Genomic DNA, 21538 nt, shown 5'->3' on the forward strand with positions numbered 1-21538 from the left:
TCAGTGGGCCTACTTTCAGAGAAATACCATGGTTATTTTGGGAACACTTCACATACTGTGCTCATTATGGTGCAAAATGCTACTTTAGATCAACTTATATAAAGCTGTCAGTTCTGAAATAATGCTGAAGTGATGTAGAAGCAGGTGTTTGTTGTTTTTGGTGGCCCGAATTCTGCTTCTTCTATTGTGACTACTGCTATTATCGAAAATGTTACCAGTACCATTACCATAGTACCATTCTACCATTACAACAATGACTCTAATTTCTCTATTGGGGTATTACCTCGTGAATGCAATGTCCGTATCTTAAATGAACACATCACATGAACAGAACAATGATTTCATTTTTAATTTAAAGATTTATTTTTAAACAAAAAAATTCTTCAATATGATTATCCGTCAGTATTATAAAGTACTTAAATACAGGCAACTGAGGTATATATCGTTCTTTCTACAGGTGGAGTGTGGGAGGCAGAGCATGACAGGCTCCGTCAGATTCTGTGCATGTTGAGAAGTGTACAATCTGCACCCATTTCCTGCACTCAGAATCAAAGACAGGGGATTCACACTCGGTGTTGAAAGCAGTGTCAGGTTTGGTAACTAATAGATTTTGTTATAGTTTTAGTTTTATATTTAATTTTTTTGCTGACAAAACAAGGCAAAAACTAAACAATACTCATAATGGAGGCTTTTAGCTAGAGTGCTCAAAATATGGCTAAACGATCAGACATTTTTGTCAACAAATAAAATCTAAACAGAAATAAACAGATGGCAGAGTGGGAACACGATCCACCCCTGAATGAAACTGTTTAAACGCATTAGTTTTCAATCAAAAAGACCAACATCAGGAGATAAACTTAGTGTCAAAAAACAGCTCTGGTGCTGTGTGGATGTGGTCAAAGATTCATGAAGCAGTGCAGTGTGATTCGTATCATTTGAATCAAATTAAATATGTTTTTTGGTATGAAAGATGAGCCATGAATAAAGTCCAGTACATTTGCCTGACATTTTATCAGCTCCATCTAGTCTATAATTTCAAACAATGATTTCACAGATCTTGACTAAAATACAGAACCATTTTAGACACAAGAGTGATGAATATAATTATTACTGTTTTGGTCAAAATGAACATTGTTTGCAACTTCAAATTTAAACATCACTATTTGGATAATAAAAACAAGAGTATAAAAATGACAGATATGACAAAAATGATAAGTAATTATGCACTGTGTCTCAAATTATAAACCAAATGACAAATCTTACTTGCTCAGAGCCAAATACGTGTATATGGCTGTAGTTGGGATTCAATAATCAACATCCACTCTGACTGGCCCAATGCAGCAGACATGAAACATAAGGCATTGCAGTCGCCCGCTTTGTAGAATCACCTTAATGACTACAGGAGACAGTGATGTGCTGCTAATGAGAAATACATGGGTGAGAAGGCTTTATAAAAAGGTGTTGCGGATTGTCCACTCTGTATATTATAAGCAGCAGTGAAAGGCAAGTATATTATTTTGGTTCATCTGAAACTCTACTAATTAACCTTCCATTCCTGAAACAGTGTATAATAGTGGATAGCTGTATACAATATAAAGATGCGTATAAAAATATATTGAACATGTGTGTGTATAAGAGAGGCAGTCTGCATTTGGCAAAAAACGCACATTTCTCTTCCTTGTGATCTTGGCTGTTTATGTTTTTGGCACTTTTACTTTGTACCACACAGTTATGCATTACCTGCTGCAGCTTGTGCCACCACACACTGTTTAGCTTCACATCCTCTCATGTCTTACGTTTGTCCCACTTTGAATGAGAGCCATTTGAAGTTTGTCAGTGGTCATAACACAAGTTGACCATATTATGAGTATGAATGAATGATAAATGAATGATTATTTCCAGGGAAACTAAAATATGAATGAACAATATATCTCCACCTGTAAGGAAAGGTCTATTCCACCATGTCCTCAGAACAAGTGCATACTGTGGTGCCAGTCCACCAATCCTGGTCCACTTGGTTATTAAAGGCTGAGGGGCTGTCTCTAAGCTTCTTCTCTGCACCTCACATTCAAAACGCCTCTAGTCATGGGGTAAATGCTGAGACAGTCAGCAGCCCCACTATAGTCCCATCAGAATCACCACACACGGCAGACGGTCTCTGGAACCATGTCGCTGTTCTTGCTGCACTTGAACGCTTTGGCAAACTCAGGGAAATTCTGAAGCGAACCAAGTACCCTGTGAAATACAAAAGAAAATGATTTTCTAAATTACACAACACAAAGCATTTGAGTGTGGTTTAATGCAAATTGCAGATAGCAAGAAGCCATAACAACTCTCATAAGAAACAAACAATTATATATTTGACGCAGTGTTTTCTCAATACTGCAGTGTTTGTGCATGTTGGCAGCTAGTGAACAAGGGCACCAGACCTGACACATGGCTTGGAGATTTCAGAATATGAAACCACAAGGTTGGCGGTTCAAACCTGGCTCTAGTTAGTGTATCCTGCATTGGGCAAGATCCTGAACTTTCCTTTTGAATGTGATGTGAGCCAGTGTGGTCAGGGAAGCCACTGATAATGATGAAGTGGCAACAGAAGCTTAGAGTGGAGACTTTATGAATAATGGCCTACTGTCAGAGGTGGGCACCACTCAGTTATTTATTCACAGTACTTTTCTAGCGGCATACTTAATTTTTGTGACATATCTTATGAAAATACCAGATGTTGTGCATAATTCATGTTTTATCCTTCCAATCACATTAACTTTAATTGATAAAACAGCTCCAAGTCCTGACACTTTCGTCTCTTTCGACTCTTCTTTGTACTTGTACTTGAGTATTTTTATTATTATTATTGAGTATATAATAAAGGAACCACTCAACTCTGTCCACTGTACCACATTTAAAGCGTGTAGCACCAGTGATTCAGTCAGTCCAAGCTGTTGTTATTTATATTATTGTCACTTTACCTGAATTGTCCTGGACTGTGAACATCTACTTTGATGGAGTTGACAGCTTGCTTCGGTCGATGAGTTCCACACCAAATCTATAAAAAGAGTAGAGTGATTCTTAGTGATAATCCACCAGCAAAGAATCATCCATCTTTTGTTTACATTAGATGAGGCAGGCCTATAAATGACTCCTGCACAGAAATTGATCTACAGTCACCAGCATTCACTCCTCTGTCACACGGTGTAAGCTTTGATACCTGGGCAAAGTTTAGAAAGAACAGCTGATCGTGGGACAGCTTTATACCAGGAAGAGGAGGTTCTTCTCCATGCAGTGAAACATAGTTTTGGTAGGCCTGCAATAAAAAAGTAGGTTACACAAAGGGTTTTTTCTCTCTTTCTAGGTATCTCAGTGTTCTGGTTTGTTTGTGGCATATTTTTGTTATGACTTTGAGATTTCACATTGAATTGATCTGGCGAGTATGTGACTGTATCTTACTTACCCTTTATCACACTATTACAGTATAATCATTTACTGTTAACCTCATGTCTTATTCCCACATATAGTGAGCGCTGGCTCTAGTCACAATCAAATTACAGAAGCAATAATAACTGCAGAGTTGAATGTTGTATTTGAAGTGGAAAACATTCTAAACATTCCATGGATAAAAGCCGTCAAACTGCTGCCTGTGGGCTCATTACCTGATACGCCTGTCGTATACCACCATTGTCAGCAATGTTCTCCCCAAGGGTGTTATTACCGTTTAACTGGGGATGGGAACAAAGAGAGGACACAGATTGGTGAGAAGGAATGCACTGGAGGAGCTGTAATTGTTTCATTTTATTTCAGCCAGTCACAGATATCACTCCTTTGGATACAAGAAATCATTTCTTCCCAGTGGGAAAATATAAACAACAGCATGGCTTTGTTCAAAGAAGCAGGAGGAGAAGGCAGAGCGAGAGAGGGATGGTTATGACAACACAATATATTAAAGCCATGAGACAAGGAAGAGAGAAGAGATGAGCCAGCACTAGTGTTCTGACGGGAGACAATTATAAATAGGCCCTTGGTTAAATAGAAAGGCTTGATGCCTTTTCACCCCTGAGGCAAAATATCCTCCATAGCTTTTTCAAAGCTCCTGGCTCTCCTAAATACTGACTACTTTTATTACTTTTCCCAATGCAGCACTTCTGTGCAATGTTTATTAACTTTTAAAATATTAGCATACAGCTTGTATGTATCTGTTTTTATTTTTTGCTTTAGCATTCACCCTATTCATTATTTACAATACCTTCGTTTGGAGGTTTGGCTAATGTTTTACACACAAATCAAAACAAACTTTATTTGTGTAGTGTTTTGCAACAGCTGAACCAAAGTCCTTTCCCTGAGTGCAGTACTGAAATCAGTGAAATACAAAAGTAGACAGTATGATGTGTTTGTCTGTGGATTTGTGTTAATAACTTCTGTTGAAAACATGGGATTCTGATGATCACTTGTACACACTATAAGTTAGAATGGACAAATAAGTATAAATGAGAACAGTGACATACATGCAGCCCATTGGCCAGATCCCAAGAGAAGTTTCCGTACTGATCCACAATGCACTTGGACAACTCCAGGAACCTCTGAGTGGAGTCTGGGGTCCACCAGTCCTTCAGGTCTCCGTCTTTATCATAGTTCCTGCCTAAATCACATTAGCATGACAATGTGTTAGATTTCATTAGGACACAAAACAATTTCTAATGTACTTTTTATGCTATACTATAAAACAGTTCAAAGTGATTTAGATAGGTAGGCCTATTTTATAGAAGTAGCCTTCCTGAATGAGTCATTTTGATAATAATGGCAGTAGTAAAGATTGTCTGAAATTTTTGAAAAGCATGCAGAGCTTATTCTGCTTCCACAAAAAGTGAGAGTTTTGTACCAAAATGATATGCCTCATAATAAATGAAAGTCATACCATTGTCATCAAATCCATGTGTTATCTCGTGGCCGATCACCATGCCGATCCCCCCGTAGTTGAGTGACTTGGTCTGGCCTTTACTGAAGAATGGAGGCTGGAGGATCCCTGCAGGGAACACTAAATCCCCATAGCACACTGTTAATGCAAGCTTACGATTAGGCTTATGAGCTGCATTAGCATACATTACATACCTATTTGGTTTTTACTAGAAGAATAAAAAGCATTTACAACAGCTGCTCCTGTTACCCACCTACAGAGAGAAGAGAGTGCACATTTGAGATTCAGAGTAAATCACAAAATTAACCTGTGGTAATAATAACCAGAGCTAATATTAGCATCCTGCTGTTTGGAGTGTGAGTGTGGGAGTTTGTGTGGGAGAAGGTACTACAAAATGCAGGCAAACTCACAACATATCATTTTCTTTCTATCTTTTTACCACATGCACAGCCTTACTCTTCTTTGTTGACTTTGACTCTGAGTTTCCGAAGCCGTTTCTTCTGTGCAAATTCCAGGTTCTTCAGGATGTTTTCAAAGTACTCCTCAGCACTGTAGTTGAGCTATAGCACGCAGCCAAAGAAACAAGAGATTAGCGTCTATGAAAGCTTTCAACACCAACTCATTTATTCTGCTGCAAAAGTATCACAATCCCTAAATCCACTAAGATGTTTTATGGAGTGCAGGTACTTTGAAGCAGGTATGTTGGAATAATAGGAGTTCAATGAAATTCAAACTGCATAAAGTCATGGTGGTGGTAAAAAAAAAAAAAAAAACTAAAAAAAACAAACTCCAGCTCAGATAAAGACAATACAAAAATTTCAAGCTCAGTTTTGAGACTTGGGAAAAAGTTTGATGCTTAATACATTTTATATATGAAAGAATGTAATTTTCAACGCAAAATAATATAGTTTGTGGTCTCATACTATTTCTAGTCTAGATTAAGACATTTTAAAACTATCCTATGTGTTTTTTTTAATACAAGTATCTATTTTCAGTACAACTTTTAATATTTGATTAGTATCTTGGTATCAATTTTTGACAATCCAAACTTTGAAATCACCAGTTTATGTAAATTATTCAAATATAATGTAATTCTGCCATTAATTGGTTTTATACGAGGCCCTGATGACACAAAAGTTGTCAAAAAAACAACTCAGTAATGGTAAATATTTGAATGTATTAGAAATTTGAATGCTCATAAAGTGCAAAATATTACTACATCTCACATAATAATAATAATAATAATAATAATAATAATAATAATAAGTGTTACTAGTTCCTTGCACTTTCACACACATCTTTATACTCATTGTTGAGAAACTGATCGTCCATTATATTGTCAGAATAACCGATCCTTTCCCGGATAGCTCTAGCCTGAAGAAAAGAGAGGAAAACCACAATTAAGATTTCATTTGCAAACTAAGTCAAATTGAACACAGTATTTAGGATAAAGTGAACCTTTTCCTCTGCTGCCTTCTTGGTTTGAGAGTCCATCCAGGCCAGGTCATCCAAATTGCTAATGAATACTTCTCGGATGTCCTTAATCATCTCCTGCATCTAGGGCCCACATAGGTGAACACAGAGAAACAGTAATCAAAGCTGCAGTCAGAAGATGGAAGATAGCCACATGCTTAACTACATATATTTCAAAGTCTCCATAGTGTGGGCGTTTAGCGTTTTTGCTCACAGGGCTTGTGGAGCGTAACGGTGACTGTTGGGAAAACTGTTTCATAAAAGTATTATGTAACAAAATGATGAAATATGTCTCAAAGTTATTTCTATGTTCAGGTAATTAAGCTAAATATTTCATGTGTGTTGCGTAAAACATCCTCAGGTCAGTGTTTTTATAGTATACTATTTTTAAGGAATTGTCAAAGATTGTGGTGCATAAAGAGACAGACAGACTGACACCTTCACCGTGGGATTTTGTTGTGCAAACCAAACATGTCTTGCATAATACATGACAAAAACAAGACACACAAAAGTTAAATGCAGTGAAGAAAGGAACGAGGAAAGGTTGCATTTGCTGAAAGATTGCCATAATGACGGGGGTGCAGGCAGATGCATTCCTCTGTCTCTTCACATCAGTGGAGCTCTCACTAACACACACCAACACACTTGGACAACAGGCCATAGCCAACCACAAGGCGCACAAGGGGCTCCTAGATCCACAACGCTGAGGCTCAAGTAACTTTTGATAACTCACAGTGATAACTTTGATGATAAACATCAAACAATACTACGTTGTTTTCTTGTAGCAGGGAGTCTTGAGTTCATTTGTACACATGCATGTTTACTTGTACTTTAGATTTCCAACTGATTATAAAAAGACAGTATCAGTGACGCTAGCAGTTGAAAACACCTACTAAATTCTTAGCATATGTAAGTGTACTTTACAGACATTATGCCTGAAATCTGAATCTGAAGTTGGCATGTTGAGATTGCAATAGCTCTGCCAAGTTTCATAGGTCAGCATCTTGCCACATAGACTCCACTGCTACTCCATGCTATCATGTCTCTTGGCCTGAGCTCTGCCCTTTCTCCAGTCAGCATCTCCACCTGATGAGCCTGTGTCATCGATTGCAGAGGGTACAGTGTGCTGCTCACGTTTCCTCACACATTTGTGCTCATGCGCTTCAGCCAGGTCCCAGCTTTACTTGTTTATGACCATGACATGAGAGCGTTATCTTTATCTGGTGGATGGCTTATGTGGTTTATATGTTGTATCATATATCTGGATATTGTGGAGCTACAAAACCTGTCCAAGTCTGACATTCCTCCTTCTTTGGCACTCAGGATGCTGTAATTGTGATAAGTAGGACACGCATACACATAGTGCAGATGTAACATTTACAGCCTCTTCTTACTTGTGTAATCTGAAGCAGAAAAGACAGTTGGAGGATGGCGGATGGAGGTCCATGTGCTTATAATGGCAGCTGGCTGTTCAACAATGAAATGCTCTCATTTCACTAGAAGATGTTGTCCAATGAAAACACCGGCTCATCAGGGAAGTAGTCCTCCCATTTGGAAAATGGCAAAAGCAGAGGTTGGCTTTTATACATATTTAAGAATCGGTGGCATAAACTTTGAGTTGACAACCTGAGTGATGCCCTGGGCCATAGGCATCGTGTTTGTGAGCAATGCCGTTTATTCTGTGACGTTGTTTGGAAGTCATAGAAGATGATTTACTTTTTGTTGGTTTTCTTTGTAAGAAAAAGTCAACAATATTCTCATAGCCAAAGAGACAGATTTGTGTTTGCAACTGTAAACAAAATAATAATATTTATGAGGCCATAAAGACAGACTTTTACTATTTAATATATATGTGTATGTTTATATACAAACACAAGGTGCGATATCTATGAGTAGTCCAGCTGTCTGAGCCTGCATTTCTCTGGCTGATTATTTACCTGGTTAGTTTGTTTTTCATTATTCTAGGGCCAGAGGTAGGCACCAGGAAACTCTGCTAAGTCTGTTTCTGTATTCCCCGCATGCCTGGACTCATCTCCTGTGTGTTGTAATAAATATTTACTACTCCCAAAATCCGTGAGTTGAAGAAATATACATAAACAATGTTATAAATCAGCTCATAGACTAGATGCCAGCTGCAGTTATGTGCCAGTTTTGCAGAGAAATACACACGTCCATTTGGCTCGATCAGAAATCCATATGGTAAAGCACAACAAGGTGATGATTTACACTGTGTAGCAGATGCATTCACACACACGCGCTAGCAGTCACGTGGACTATGGGACATTTATAACCACACGCATCCAGAGAAGCAGGGAGCTGAGTGGGCATCATGTCGAGTGTAAAAACAGAAGGGAGGAAAAAGACTGGTGTAAATAGAAAAAGCATTAAAAGGAACAAAGCCAGCCAACCCTATGACCAGAGGAGGATCATTTTGTTTGTACTGAAGAGCAAATTAGATTATAAATATGGGTGCTCTTTGATTTCACTTTCACACATTACTTATTAAAGTGCTACTGTATGTAACTGTCAGTGTAATGTTTATTTGAAGGTCTTTTGCTTTTAACAATACCACAGCACATAAAAACCCCAGTAACATATGCAGCCATCTGCCATATTATTCTGCTGTTAATAAAAAAATTACATCTATTCAAAAATATTACAATTTAATTAACTTCACTTTTTTCTAAATATCTTCATCATCGGAAAAATGCACAAACTCTCTACAAACAAGGTTACAATCATTCAAAGGTAAGCTGTATTACAAATATCTTATTGCTCTTCTAAGCTTTTATGAAAACTCGTAATGCAAAAATGCTTAGAAATCCTGAGTGAAACAAGCCTGTAAATATGTTATATGTGCATGGGGAATACGGAGTCTGTAATCGGGACAAAGCTACAGAGCGATTAAAAGGTCATTTAAAGCTGTCTTTTTCCCACTGTTTCTGTTGCTTTTCTGAAAAAACCTGCTTAAGAAAACCTTATGTATTGTTTGTGGATTTATTTAGGTGACAGTTTATTGTTAAGAAAAGTGTTTGGATTAGATTGACTGCAGGCAATTGTCTGAGCCCCAGATGAATTCCTTTTTGGAATGACAAAACTAAACAGTTAACGAAAATTGTTTATTAGGAACAAAAATGACTCATTATGATTTAAATGTGCACTGACCAGTTCTTTGCTCTTCTCGGAGAAGGCCTCTTGCACATAAAGGCGTCCCACAGCGTTCTCCAGGTTGTTGTTGACATACAGAGCACACTGTCTCCACACGGCTGCCTCAGAGGTGGTGCCAGACAAAGCCTATGGAGCAGGGCACAGAAAAGCCATTCAAAGCACAGGCCCCAGGAGCATTCTTTGTGATTGGAGCATCATTGTGCGACAGTGGAATGACAATGAGTCTTAAGAATATCTTATTGTGTATTGTGTTTAGATACACATTTTAATGTATTCATCTGTTTTGCCTTTTCCCATTAGAGGTTGCTGGAGCCTATCCCTGGAACTATATGAGCCATAGCCAGAAACAGCAGCTGAGTATAGACTTATACTGGCAGGCTACCTTTTAACTTCACATTCACTCTCCCATAACCCCTCTGCCACTGTGCAGCACTCAAACAAATCATGTAAACCTTGATGTACTGAACACAATGTCAACTGGCAAAAATATAAAGTGTGGTATCGCTACATTAAATGAATATGAAAACTGTAAACATCCTCCTTTGCAGTTTATGTATGTGTTATCTTGCATTGTAGATATGGACTAATCTAATCAAAATTGCGATTTGAGTTGAGTTGCAGTTGTCAAATTGCAAAAACTATACATAAATCTTGCTGTACTCATTCTTAAACCTCTACAAACAAGTTCTGAAAAGCATGGGAATATTGCAGCTCATATTTCAGCCGTGTCTTAGATGTAAATGCAAACAATCCTCCTTTTTAAACATATATTGCAAATTTAATAACAACCACGATAAAAATGCTGTTTTACCCTAAATCTAAATCATGCAGCCCTAGTACTCAATATAAGAAAATAAATGTGTTTAAATAAAGTGTGATCTTATGACCACAGTTACTCAAAGACACTGAGCCTGCCTCCTTCACAACTGCATATCTTTTATGGTGACACCTTTAGGCGCACGGCTTGTACCTTTCGAAAGGCTTTCCTCGTGTCTCTGTACGCTCTACTCAGGCCCACTACCATGTTCATAGCAAAGCGCCACACCATGTAGTTCTGTAGATCCCTGTAAAATGAAGAATGTTCAAAGAAAACACTCACATAAAAGCAAAGCTGTAGCGTATGGCAAAGAGGAGCTGCTGTTTTTACGGCACGCTGGGCACTCTACCCACCACAAACTTCTCATTCTTAAAAGTGGTACAGCCTGGTCTCACCGTTTGCTGTATTTGTCCAGGAGAGTGTTGAGTTTTCTGTAATAGTTTGGTGAGTAGTTGATGATCTTCTCTGTTTCGGGGACACTGATGTTGACAGTGTTCATAATTTTTGCTGTAAAGTATGTCCAGTTAAAAGTCTAGAGAGGAAAACACAAAGCATAAAGAGAGGATTTATGGTTAGTTTATTGATCAAATTGTTAATAAAATACTAAGACTTATCTGAGATTGTGTTTACCTTTGATTCGAGCTCAAGGGTAAAGTTAGCGTTCATGTCTCCTAGTTCCATCTTGTTGTAAAGCAGCACAGGGTTGTTCCGGTCCTCAGGGGTGTCCGTAGCCTTGGAGAGGACAAGGAGAAACGTAGGGGTTAGAAATCACAATCCCTGTCACAACATCACCCGAGCTTGTCCCAGACACTTCCATACAACGGCACCGTGAGGTCCAGCACCAACAAACATATCAGCGGTCCCAGGAGGCTTCAGGTCTGTAAATGTCAGCTTTGAGAAGGTAGCAAATGCCCTATAAAAGCCAGCGGTGGAGTGGAGCTGAAGCGAAGCGTGGCAGTAAGCAAGACACACTTACAAAGAAAAATGTGCAGCCTGGAAACTACAAGATCTCCCAGCGCTGTTTGGGACGGGAGAGCGGTGGCCGGTTCATTTAATGATCGTCCCGAGTGGAGCCGTGCACGTGACAGTTTTGTTGTATACGTGCTCAATGTAACCTAGAATAAGTGAACCAACACAGGTAAACCTCCATCAAGACAGTATTTCTTGCTGTGCTAAATGACAAGCTTAAACAGGTGATGTTACTAGGCCAATTTACAGGTTAAGGCTGTGGATTGGCGAGCCGGGTACCATTAAGAATTCATTTTTTAAAGATATTTTTAGCAACAAAAACATGTAATTCCTTGTCAAAGCCATAACCTTTCCATGTTGACAAGCACGTGCCAGGCCTTCCACCAGAGAAGTTACATGGTGCAACTTTAAATAATACCGATAACCACAAGCAAGATATGCACCAAAATTGTCAAGTCAGTCCGTTACTTCACTGACTGAAAATAGTAATATGTCAATGCTATGTATATTTTGCCCTTGTACTAAATTCCTGAAATCTTCTGTTTGCTTACGTTGGCAATATCTTTTTCCAAGTCAAAGACACGCGTCACCTCCTCCCTGATACTGGTCTCATTGATGGACAATCCCCGGTCCGTGCGTATGAGCTTCGCCAGGTCAATCATGAACTGTTCGTACGCCCGACACGCCTGTCAAGCAAATATATACAATTCATTAGTAACTCCATTTTATCAAGACACTTACACCAGTGCAGTAAAACAGGTGTTTACATTATATGGTTAAAGGGAATTTATATTAATCGGGGAAAGATGGCTGCTCCAATCACAGACATCTGGTCCGTATTAAAACAGGACTTAATCTGGAGTTTAATCATGCCTTATTAGCTTAGCAGACTTTTATACGTTGCACATGGAGAAGCACATGTTGGCATTCTGTTTTAGGTGCGCACTAAAGACACACATTAACTCAGGTACTGCTGTTTTAAATGACACCCCCTTCACTCTTTGGGGCATTAAGTTTCCCAGAACAAGCTCCAGGGGAAGTGAAACTGAGACTCTGTGGCGCGCACCCAAATGAACGCATGCAGCTGTTTTGAAAGTACATCAGGTAAAGCCATAATCACATGTTTGGGTATATTGTATGTACTGTATGTTTGCCATGTGTACTGTACAAGTGAGCTCACCTCTGCATACGGCCCACTGCAGGAGTAATAGTCTCGAGACAGGAGGCCGAGACTTGACTGCTGGTCGAACTGGCAACGAATGGAAATAAAAATAATATAAAAATGTTGCGGTGTTGTGTTGGAGCCAATCACAGCAAAAGATGGGATCATGTGTGAAATGTAAATAAAATCAATTTGCAAGTAAAATTTGTGTGGCGTTCCAATTTAAAAAGAGTTTGAAATGGGGGATGACAGTTTTTGTAGGTTTTGTGTATTTTGTACAAACTGTTGCAAAGAGTGTGAGGTTTATATTTAACTGTTTTGTTGTATTCACATTTTACATTATGATCCAACTTTCAGATTTGGCTGTGAATGTTTAAGCCGTTTCAATATGATCTGCGAAAGAAGAACATCTTGCTGCAGTTGCACACCTACATGAATGATGTGTGAATTGGAATCTCTGTCATCGGTGCCAACAAAAAAGTTCACCAAAAGTTGAGTTTCGTATTTTTCATTGAGTTTAGCAACAACATCCTCCAGTCTCCAAGTTGCACCTGATGGCAAAACAAGTAAAGCAACATGATATATCAAAAAAAACAAAAGAACGATTCGATATGGAGTAGCTATAGCCGCAGAGAGTATATTACCATAACGTGTGTCCCAGTCGTCTAGTGCAATCGGCCATTCAAACACATCAGGCAACATTTCCAACAATGGCAAGCCTCCCCTGTGCTCTATTAGACCTTAAAAACATGAGAGGATTTTAATTTCATATTTGTTCTCATTAAGTTCATTTTTGCTCTAAAATTCAACAGTTGGTGGTGTTTTATCAGAGTATTAATACAACAACAAGCAATATTTAGCTGATCAAATATTTGGACTTGGTTGCACAAGTAGAGTAAACCCAAACCGAAGCTATAAATTGAAGTACAAACATTTGAAATATCAACTAACAACAATAACAAAACTCCGGTGACAAAATGCATGAAGTGTTCCTTTCTGTTTCTGACCTCTTGACTCTTAAGAACCACAGCAGATGTTGGGATGCACCTGTGTTACTCCTGTACTTTTTCATTTCTGGATGTGTATAAAACTCTATTACTACGGTGACTGTCCTCCTGGGGTGCACAGTTTTGAATGTGCATCATACAAAAGCTTACTTTCATTGGTGCAGGACTTGTAAAGGGTCTTGGCCTTGGTGAGTGCAGCAGCCTCACCCTCAACGCTCTGTTCAAGGACACCTACAAGAGAAAAAAACACGATAAGAATACGCAGAAGCAACATGTAGTAGTGTGTACAAGACAAAGGACTAAGGATTACCCATCGGCTATCAGAAAATATACTTTTCCACAGCGTGAGGGAGAGTGTTAAAAGAAGTATCTTTCTAAAATCCGACAGCTTATTTTTGTTAGGGTCTCGGCTCACTGGAGCAATATCCTAACCATGGTCTTTAAGTAGGGACCTTTGGGCGGGCAATCCTTCACCATTAGCAGTTACCTGACACGTGCAAACATAGTCCCTGCTCCTACTTAGTGTGGTGCTAGAAAAGGTCATGAAATAGCTCCATGTCTCGGTCAGTCTGTCCTGGGAGCTGTGGGTACATTATCTTACCAGTGTGAGACTGTGTGCAGTGGGGTGAAGAGGCTGAGAGGAGAGTGGTAATCGATCTTCTAATAAAAAGTAAAAATCGCTGTCAATAAATACTTTCACAACAAATGACAGGACTACTACTGCAATATAAATGAACAGAATCAATTTATTAACCTCCATTACCATTAACATCACACTCTGTAGGACTCATTAACATCACACTCTGTAGGACTCATTAACATCACACTCTGTAGAACTCATTAACACAACACTCTGTAGGACTCATTAACATTACACTCTGTAGGACTCATTAACACAACACTCTGTAGGACTCATTAACATTACACTCTGTAGGACTCATTAACATCACACTCTGTAGAACTCATTAACACAACACTCTGTAGGACTCATTAACACAACACTCTGTAGGACTCATTAACATTACACTATGTAGGACTCATTAACATCACACTCTGTAGGACTCATTAACATTACACTCTGTAGGCCTCATTAACATTACACTCTGTAGGACTCATTAACATCACACTCTGTAGGACTCATTAACATTACACTCTGTAGGTCTCATTAACATCACACTCTGTAGGACTCATTAACATTACACTCTGTAGGCCTCATTAACGTTACACTCTATAGGCCTCATTAACGTTACACTCTGTAGGCCTCATTAACATCACACTCTGTAGGACATCATGTCAGTACTTGTGTGGCACTTTTCCAATGTCACTACATCCATCGGTTACTTCCAAAGGTCAAACTCTTACAAATGCCCTTTTCAGTAAGAAAAGCAGTAGCAGATAAATGGAGCAGAACACAGGGATAGACAACAGCATTGTTAGGCAATGAGAGTCCATGCACTTTGTTCAAAGGCCACCTCAGGTCTGTGCCCCACGGCAGAATCCACTCTCTGCTCATGATGCACATGATTACAAGTATTTATTGTTTAGGTTCTACAAAAAAGATTGTATTCATGAAACAAGTCAAGGTTCAGTCTCAATTATTCAAATGATTACTGTATGTAGTTCTTCAAACAGTCGTGAACTTTGCTTCAGTGCATGTTTTTGTAGCTTGTTTTTGTTTTAACAAGACCCTCAGGTAGCACAGCCTTAGGCCACACGTGTCCCCCAGTCAGCAAACAGCTAATCAGAATGAGCAGGGTGTGAGAGTGGTAACGTGTAAACTATGTGCTGTGTTGTGAAAATAACAGCCAAACTACTTTTATCACCTTAAAAAACATTGTTATAACATAACTTCAAGCATCAAACAACCTCTGAGATTTTCCCATTCTTTGCATACAAATATAAAACAAGCTGAAAGTAAAATCAACAAAAGATACAATTAAATGAACTTGGGCTGTTTGAAGGCTTTTGGCATCTCTCCAAACACTAGGGAACCTTGACCTGGCTGCTTGAGTGTTTTCAAACATTTTTCCATCAATTTATTAAACATTTATTGTTGATGAAAAAAGTTATGCAAAATGTACAAAAATAAAAGTTCTCAGGTAAACTCCAAATGAGTTGCGCTCAAAAGTGACATGAGTGTTTGCTTATGCTATGGCCTTTGGATCAGTATCTACAGAGCACAGAAGCAGCTTAACCCTATTAGAGCCGGACATTGAGTAACAACAGAAGAATTAACTTAAACTTCAGCACTTGGTTCCAACTACAACATTAAAAAGCAGGTTAAGGAGGGCTTTAATGTTATCCTTTTGTAATCTGGCCTGTTATGGACTAGTGGCACAGCAATAATTCATTAAGCCGAAGTCAAACGTGATGAATAAACTACTCAATAAATGCGCTCTAAAAACAAATTAGATCGGACATTTCTTTCACGCTTGGCAGTTCAGACTCTATATACCGTCTCATTATACCTTGCAGCGTGCAGACAGTAGAAAGGTTTCATCATGTATCAAGTTTAAAGACAGCCTAGTTAATAATCTATGGCATAAATCCGTTTAATGTATAGCCATAGTCAGAATTTAGGCTATGGATTTCCTGTACATGCAAACTGTACATATGTAAATGCACGGTCTGTGTTAACTGCTACAGCTGCGCTTTGTGAGCATAAAGAAGAAACAGTAGAAGAAACAGCTGAGCCAGACCGTTTCCCATAGACGGTCCATTAAAATCAATGTCATTATAAAGCAATCTACATTTCTATGACATATTAGGATTACTGCATTTATGAGAAGTGTGAAGTGGATTATCAGTATCTGGAACATGTGTGCACACAGTTAGTATTTTTATATTTCTAATAAATCATAAACACACTGGTTAGGCAACGTCAGCCCGGGGGTCCTCATCTGCCCCCCTCCAGCCAATATCCTCTGGCCCCCTGGAAGGTATGAAGAAATGTGATTGCACACAACACAGCTCCAAACAACAAGTGGTGCTTGTGTTTGGGGGAATCTTTTGAGACTAGAATAAAAATCACCTAGCAAACTCGACTCGCTGACACTTGGATTATGTCACAGTGTTTCAATAACCTTTCAAAATAAATAAAAGTGATATAGCTGTGAAATCCGCACAAGAACAAAGTGCGCACATGACAAATGGTTTTCATTTCGGAAACATTTGGGTTTACTTTAAGGGGAAATGTTACGCAAAATCAAATTGTATGAACTTTTAACCATGTTTCATTTCCTTCATCATTAATTTGCTCAGTGCTGTGTTTTGAGTGATTCATACATGTTTGAGTTACCCTGTATTGTTCGATATTTCAGACTAGAGTTCTCAGAAAATCCCTTTTCACCGACCCCTATCTCCATCCACATGTCTGTACTTTTTGTAATTATTCTCAGCAGTCATCTAGGCTCAGGGTCATACACAGAAGGTTAAAACATGTCCCATTTTTCAGCAGGAAAAACACATAAATAAAAATCTGTTGCTTGGGGCTGAACATTTTATTAACAGGAGGTAAATGTAAATCTGTCACCATAACACACGATAAATTGCTACTGAGGAATATTGAGATAAACGATAATATTGAAACTACTTTACGCCACCGTTTAAGATTTAAATAATGCAGGATAATCCCAGTAAATCATTTTTAAAGAGACAGGAACTGCAACAAATAAACAGCAAATTGTACCCAAAACTTTGCCACTTTTGCAAAGACAAAGTACTAACAATAAATGTTGAGTCCCAAAAAATATTCTTCCAGTTTTTATATAGTCGATATAATAAATAAAGTGACAAACCTAAGTAAAAGGACCTATTTTATTACTAAGCCATTTCAGATCAATATTGCCTCGTGTCAAATCGTGTTACACTTTAACACTATTTTAAAATACAAGAAAAAAGCATTAACTACACACACAAGTAGGCTATAATATGCATTCTGCACATTGGTCTTTTTCTGTTTTTAGTGTTTAATAAAAATGCGCGCAAACTAGCTTTCCACTGAAGCTAGTATTCTCCACAGAGCATTTGACTTTTGCAGTAATAGCTGTAAATTCTATAGCCTAGTGGGTTAGTGTGGTTTCTTGCGAAGGAAAAGAAAAGAGATTTAAGCAGTAATTGAAATAAATCCATGAAACGGAAAAGCGAAAATATTCTCCTCGATAAAACTAAACACCCCCTTTGACAAGTCATTATTCAAGCGAACATATAGTGCTAGTGGACTGTTGCACCTGCTCCTGTATAAAGTTGTAATAAAGTCATCTGGTGAAGTTACACTGGGAGATATATGGTATAGTCTGGCACATCTAACTTCAGGATCAATGCGGGGACCAGGGTGAGATTAAATTACATAGACCGTGTACTGCAAGCTCTCCCCTGAGTCCACACAGGTATAACTCACTTCACACACACTTGGCATCAAACCAGAGGGAACATACTCCCAGTAGAACTGCAGGAGTCACTTTGGAGTATCATTTACTAACATGGTCGTAAGTTGTAGCGCCACTGGGGTTGTCAAAGAAATCAAAACCCAGATTCTAACTGGTACTAATACAAGAATTTAAACTAGATACTCATTTGAACAATTAATGCTGGTGTTTATTATATTTCTTTTCTGAATATGTTGTGATCTATATAAGAAAGCAGTAAGGAAACTAGTTATATTTTGTGTTGAATATCAAGTGTTGGTTTATCAAAATCAGAATTCAGTATTAAACCTTTTCCATAGCATTAAAATCGAGTTGCGATTTTTTTTTTTTGTAACTTAACCAAACTAGTCCTACGTGTGTGTAATGTCTAATGAAAAATGTGTTTTTGCAATATATTTGGTCTTTTACCGTAAAGTACTGTAATATCCTAATTATATAGCTGCTTTATTCATTGAATTTTGTCTCCTGGCCATTTCAGCATTGTAATCTATTCATTTGTCATTCCAAAACAATGATAAAATAAAACATTATCTCAAAGTAACTCTTATAAAGATGGAGCGGGCAGACATGGTGTGTTTGTGTGCTCACTCCCCTGTTCTTCAATTTGGATCAGTGCAAAATACAGACAACATCCATCTGCCCATAATAAAAACTACTTTGCCGTACCCTGACTATATAATAGCACTGTATAAATCATTAAAATTTGACTAATCCGGTCACAGCTTTCAATACTTCTGTTCCTTTCCTATTATAATGCATGTTTGATTTTTTGATTCTTGGACCTCATTTTCTCATTTTCATCGAGCTCATTTAATCTTGACGAGGGCCTCAGAAAGGACCCTTGCCGAGGTACTTCCTGCCAAAGGGCACCGATGGCGTGTGTGATTGGATTAGCGACAGCCTGCTGCGAATGTTTAACCACAGCTAAGGCCTACCTCTCCCCCTCTCTCCCCGCATCTCGTATTTGAGAGTGGATTTTGTACCACCTGACGCTTGCTTGAGACATCACGTCAATTGGAGGCAAAGCACTCAGCGTGATACAGAATCAGAATTCTAGTTCCTACTTTTGGTTTTGCCAATTTTATCCTTCACTGCCTGTCCAGACATTTTGCGCACAGTGGGTTGTAATGCGCTGCTTACTTCTATTATTGTTAAAGGCTTTCAAAGTACACACATCACATCGAAACAGGGATATTGAGTTGAAGCTGTCTGTAAGCGCTTTGTAGTTATTGCTATTTTCTCACTTTAAAACATATTTATCATCCTTGGAACTAGCAATCTGCATCCACTGTGATTCATTTGTTGTCTACTCCTCTCTAAGCTTCTACTTGATGTGCGGCTGACAAATGGATTATATTGCTAGTGGCGGGGTAATATATTTTAATGTCCCGCCTATAAAGTTTTCCCACAAATATATCTTACTCCTATTACCTTTTTACCGATTATTAGCTTAAAACGGCGGATTTGATGTGCGTGTTGTTCTTCAAGAGTATCATAAACACATCTCATGGCTCATGTGCTCTAAATATACACTATGAGCAACCGTTTTTCCACAGTCTACAGCCACCTACAGCGTTCAATGTAAACCTATATATGCACTATTATAAAACAAAAGTATGTATTGAGAGTAACTGATTCTTTATAGCGTTACTATAAAAATGAATGAGAACAGACAGTTATGACCGGAGATCCCTGGGACGTCCAAAAACATGAAATTCAGGAGTTTTATTCATGATATTTGTGTTGGCCCTGACAAACTCACTTCATATTAATATTGTTATACTTGGCCATGGATGTCTGCTTTGATACCTTTATAACATCTCTCCAACTATGAGATTCAAAGTGTAATGGAAAAATCAACAAAGTCAACTATTTGTTTGTCGTATTTGTGTTAGTCTTTTGATGTAACAAGGCAAAAAAGCATATGCATTGTGCCTTGATCATGGTACTAAACCTAAAAACAGCGCTGCCGAGTAGATGCATATAGCCTGTGTACTCCGCAGAGGCTACCGCATACTGTTTCACATTTCCTGACCCATCCTCAAAGCGTCTCTCAATTTCACATTGTTCTTTCTCTTCAGATGTTTCCCCTGTCTCTCCTCAAAGACTCTTTTACAGACTGTACTTGCATTTCGAACACTGCTCCTTTGTTTTTGAATTTTTCTGCACTTTGGGCTCTGTTCATTCTTCTCTCTGTGGTTGCACTTGTTAATTAAAAAACTCACAGTCAAATGGGCACAGTGTGATACACCTGAACAGAGAGGGTCACTCCTCAGCCCTCACTGCTATTGAGACTTAAAATCACACACTGTATATATAAATGAACATAGCTAAACTGCTAGCCGCCGCTTTCCAGACAGGGATCAAGCATTGGCCCGGTTCCATCGGCTCTGGCTCCAAATCACTTTCTATTGAAAAACTGTCGCCCCTCTCTCTGTAACTGCTGCTGTCAGGCTCGCCCTTTTGGTCTTAAAATCTTTGTATTACCCACGCTTCATGATCCTGTTTTTAGATTAAGATATGAACATTAATAACAGACCAATAAGGTGCCTTCTTCCCCCGAGGTCACTCCCACTAGCATTTGCAACAAATTTAATTGACTGTGTTTCTAAGCACCTGCCCCCCAACTAAACCAGCAGTGTGGGCAGAAAGGACCTTCAACAGCCTCACTCTGGATTGGCTCATTGGCTCTTTCCAAATATGGAACTTGGCTCCAAACTAGCCCCTATAACTTGAACATTTGACACAAATCAACCTACTTTATGTCATATTTTAGAGGCAAAACTTCCCCTATATTCTCTATTGAAATGAATGAGATTTCCACTTAAATGGAAGTGCCACCACAAACAAAGTGCAGTTTAGTCATATTTATGGCAAAAGTGGGTGAGGTGGAGTAAGGTCAATACAGTTTATGCTTGATATACAAAAACAATTCTACACTTATTCACAAACTATATCAGGGTGTTAAAGGCTACTTCTCTTCCTATATCAGCCTAATTTATTGGGGAAAATTGTATTAGCAGTGTTTAAGTAACATGCAATAAGTTGCAACTTAGGTGGAGGATCCGCCAACAGCTTGTCTCCCAAGAGATGTTGTTGATTTGCTTGAAATGTTACATTTAATGCCATTAAAGTGATCTCCATGGAGACAAGCAGGTGGCGGCATTCTCCTGAAGTTAAGGAATGCATTTGAATCAGTGTGATTGACATAACACGATGTTTTAGTTCAGTTGTTGCATACTTTACCCTGCCCTAGATGTAGCTCCTAATCTCCTGATCTTAACCCCTCTCTCCTCATTATAATTCATTTACAGCTCTTTTACAGCAGTGGCAGGGGAAACTATCTAAAGCATTTACAAGGCATTGCAAAGCTACACACCGACGTGCCAGTCATCTTTATGGTTCGCCCTGCGGTGCTCAGGCATCCAGGTGTTTGGACCCTCCAGCTGTCGACAGGAAGAGGATCTGTCCATCACAGCCCAAAGGCATCCCAGCCAGGCACATGCAGCCGGCTCACAGTTCAAAGGTCACATGTTAGCAAATCAAGTGGAAGCTGGCTAACACCTAGACGCATGACAGCTGAAAAATGAAACTAGCAGCTTGAGC

At 38.7% G+C, this 21538-nt stretch overlaps 1 protein-coding gene across 2 annotated transcripts in view; it reads right to left on the bottom strand.

Moving 5' to 3' along the window:
* Positions 1–339: 339 nt before the first annotated feature.
* Positions 340–21538, bottom strand: part of LOC117380742 (neprilysin-like) — a 30266-nt gene continuing 9067 nt past the window's right edge. For both annotated transcript variants that reach the window (XM_033977577.2, XM_033977578.2), the window contains exons 5-23: positions 13656–13736; positions 13143–13238; positions 12931–13049; positions 12517–12585; positions 11888–12022; positions 10998–11099; positions 10763–10899; positions 10521–10614; positions 9548–9676; positions 6368–6466; positions 6206–6283; positions 5366–5469; positions 5104–5162; positions 4910–5029; positions 4500–4633; positions 3651–3716; positions 3209–3304; positions 2970–3046; positions 340–2235 (exon numbers count right to left, since the gene is read on the bottom strand). In XM_033977577.2, the coding sequence (XP_033833468.1) occupies positions 2136–2235; positions 2970–3046; positions 3209–3304; positions 3651–3716; positions 4500–4633; positions 4910–5029; positions 5104–5162; positions 5366–5469; positions 6206–6283; positions 6368–6466; positions 9548–9676; positions 10521–10614; positions 10763–10899; positions 10998–11099; positions 11888–12022; positions 12517–12585; positions 12931–13049; positions 13143–13238; positions 13656–13736 (1895 nt within the window). In that variant the 3' untranslated portion in view covers positions 340–2135. The remainder of the gene's footprint in view (positions 2236–2969; positions 3047–3208; positions 3305–3650; positions 3717–4499; positions 4634–4909; positions 5030–5103; positions 5163–5365; positions 5470–6205; positions 6284–6367; positions 6467–9547; positions 9677–10520; positions 10615–10762; positions 10900–10997; positions 11100–11887; positions 12023–12516; positions 12586–12930; positions 13050–13142; positions 13239–13655; positions 13737–21538) is intronic.

The sequence above is a fragment of the Periophthalmus magnuspinnatus genome, chromosome 13 (assembly GCF_009829125.3).
Source record: "Periophthalmus magnuspinnatus isolate fPerMag1 chromosome 13, fPerMag1.2.pri, whole genome shotgun sequence".
Classification (NCBI taxonomy): Eukaryota; Metazoa; Chordata; class Actinopteri; order Gobiiformes; family Gobiidae; genus Periophthalmus; species Periophthalmus magnuspinnatus.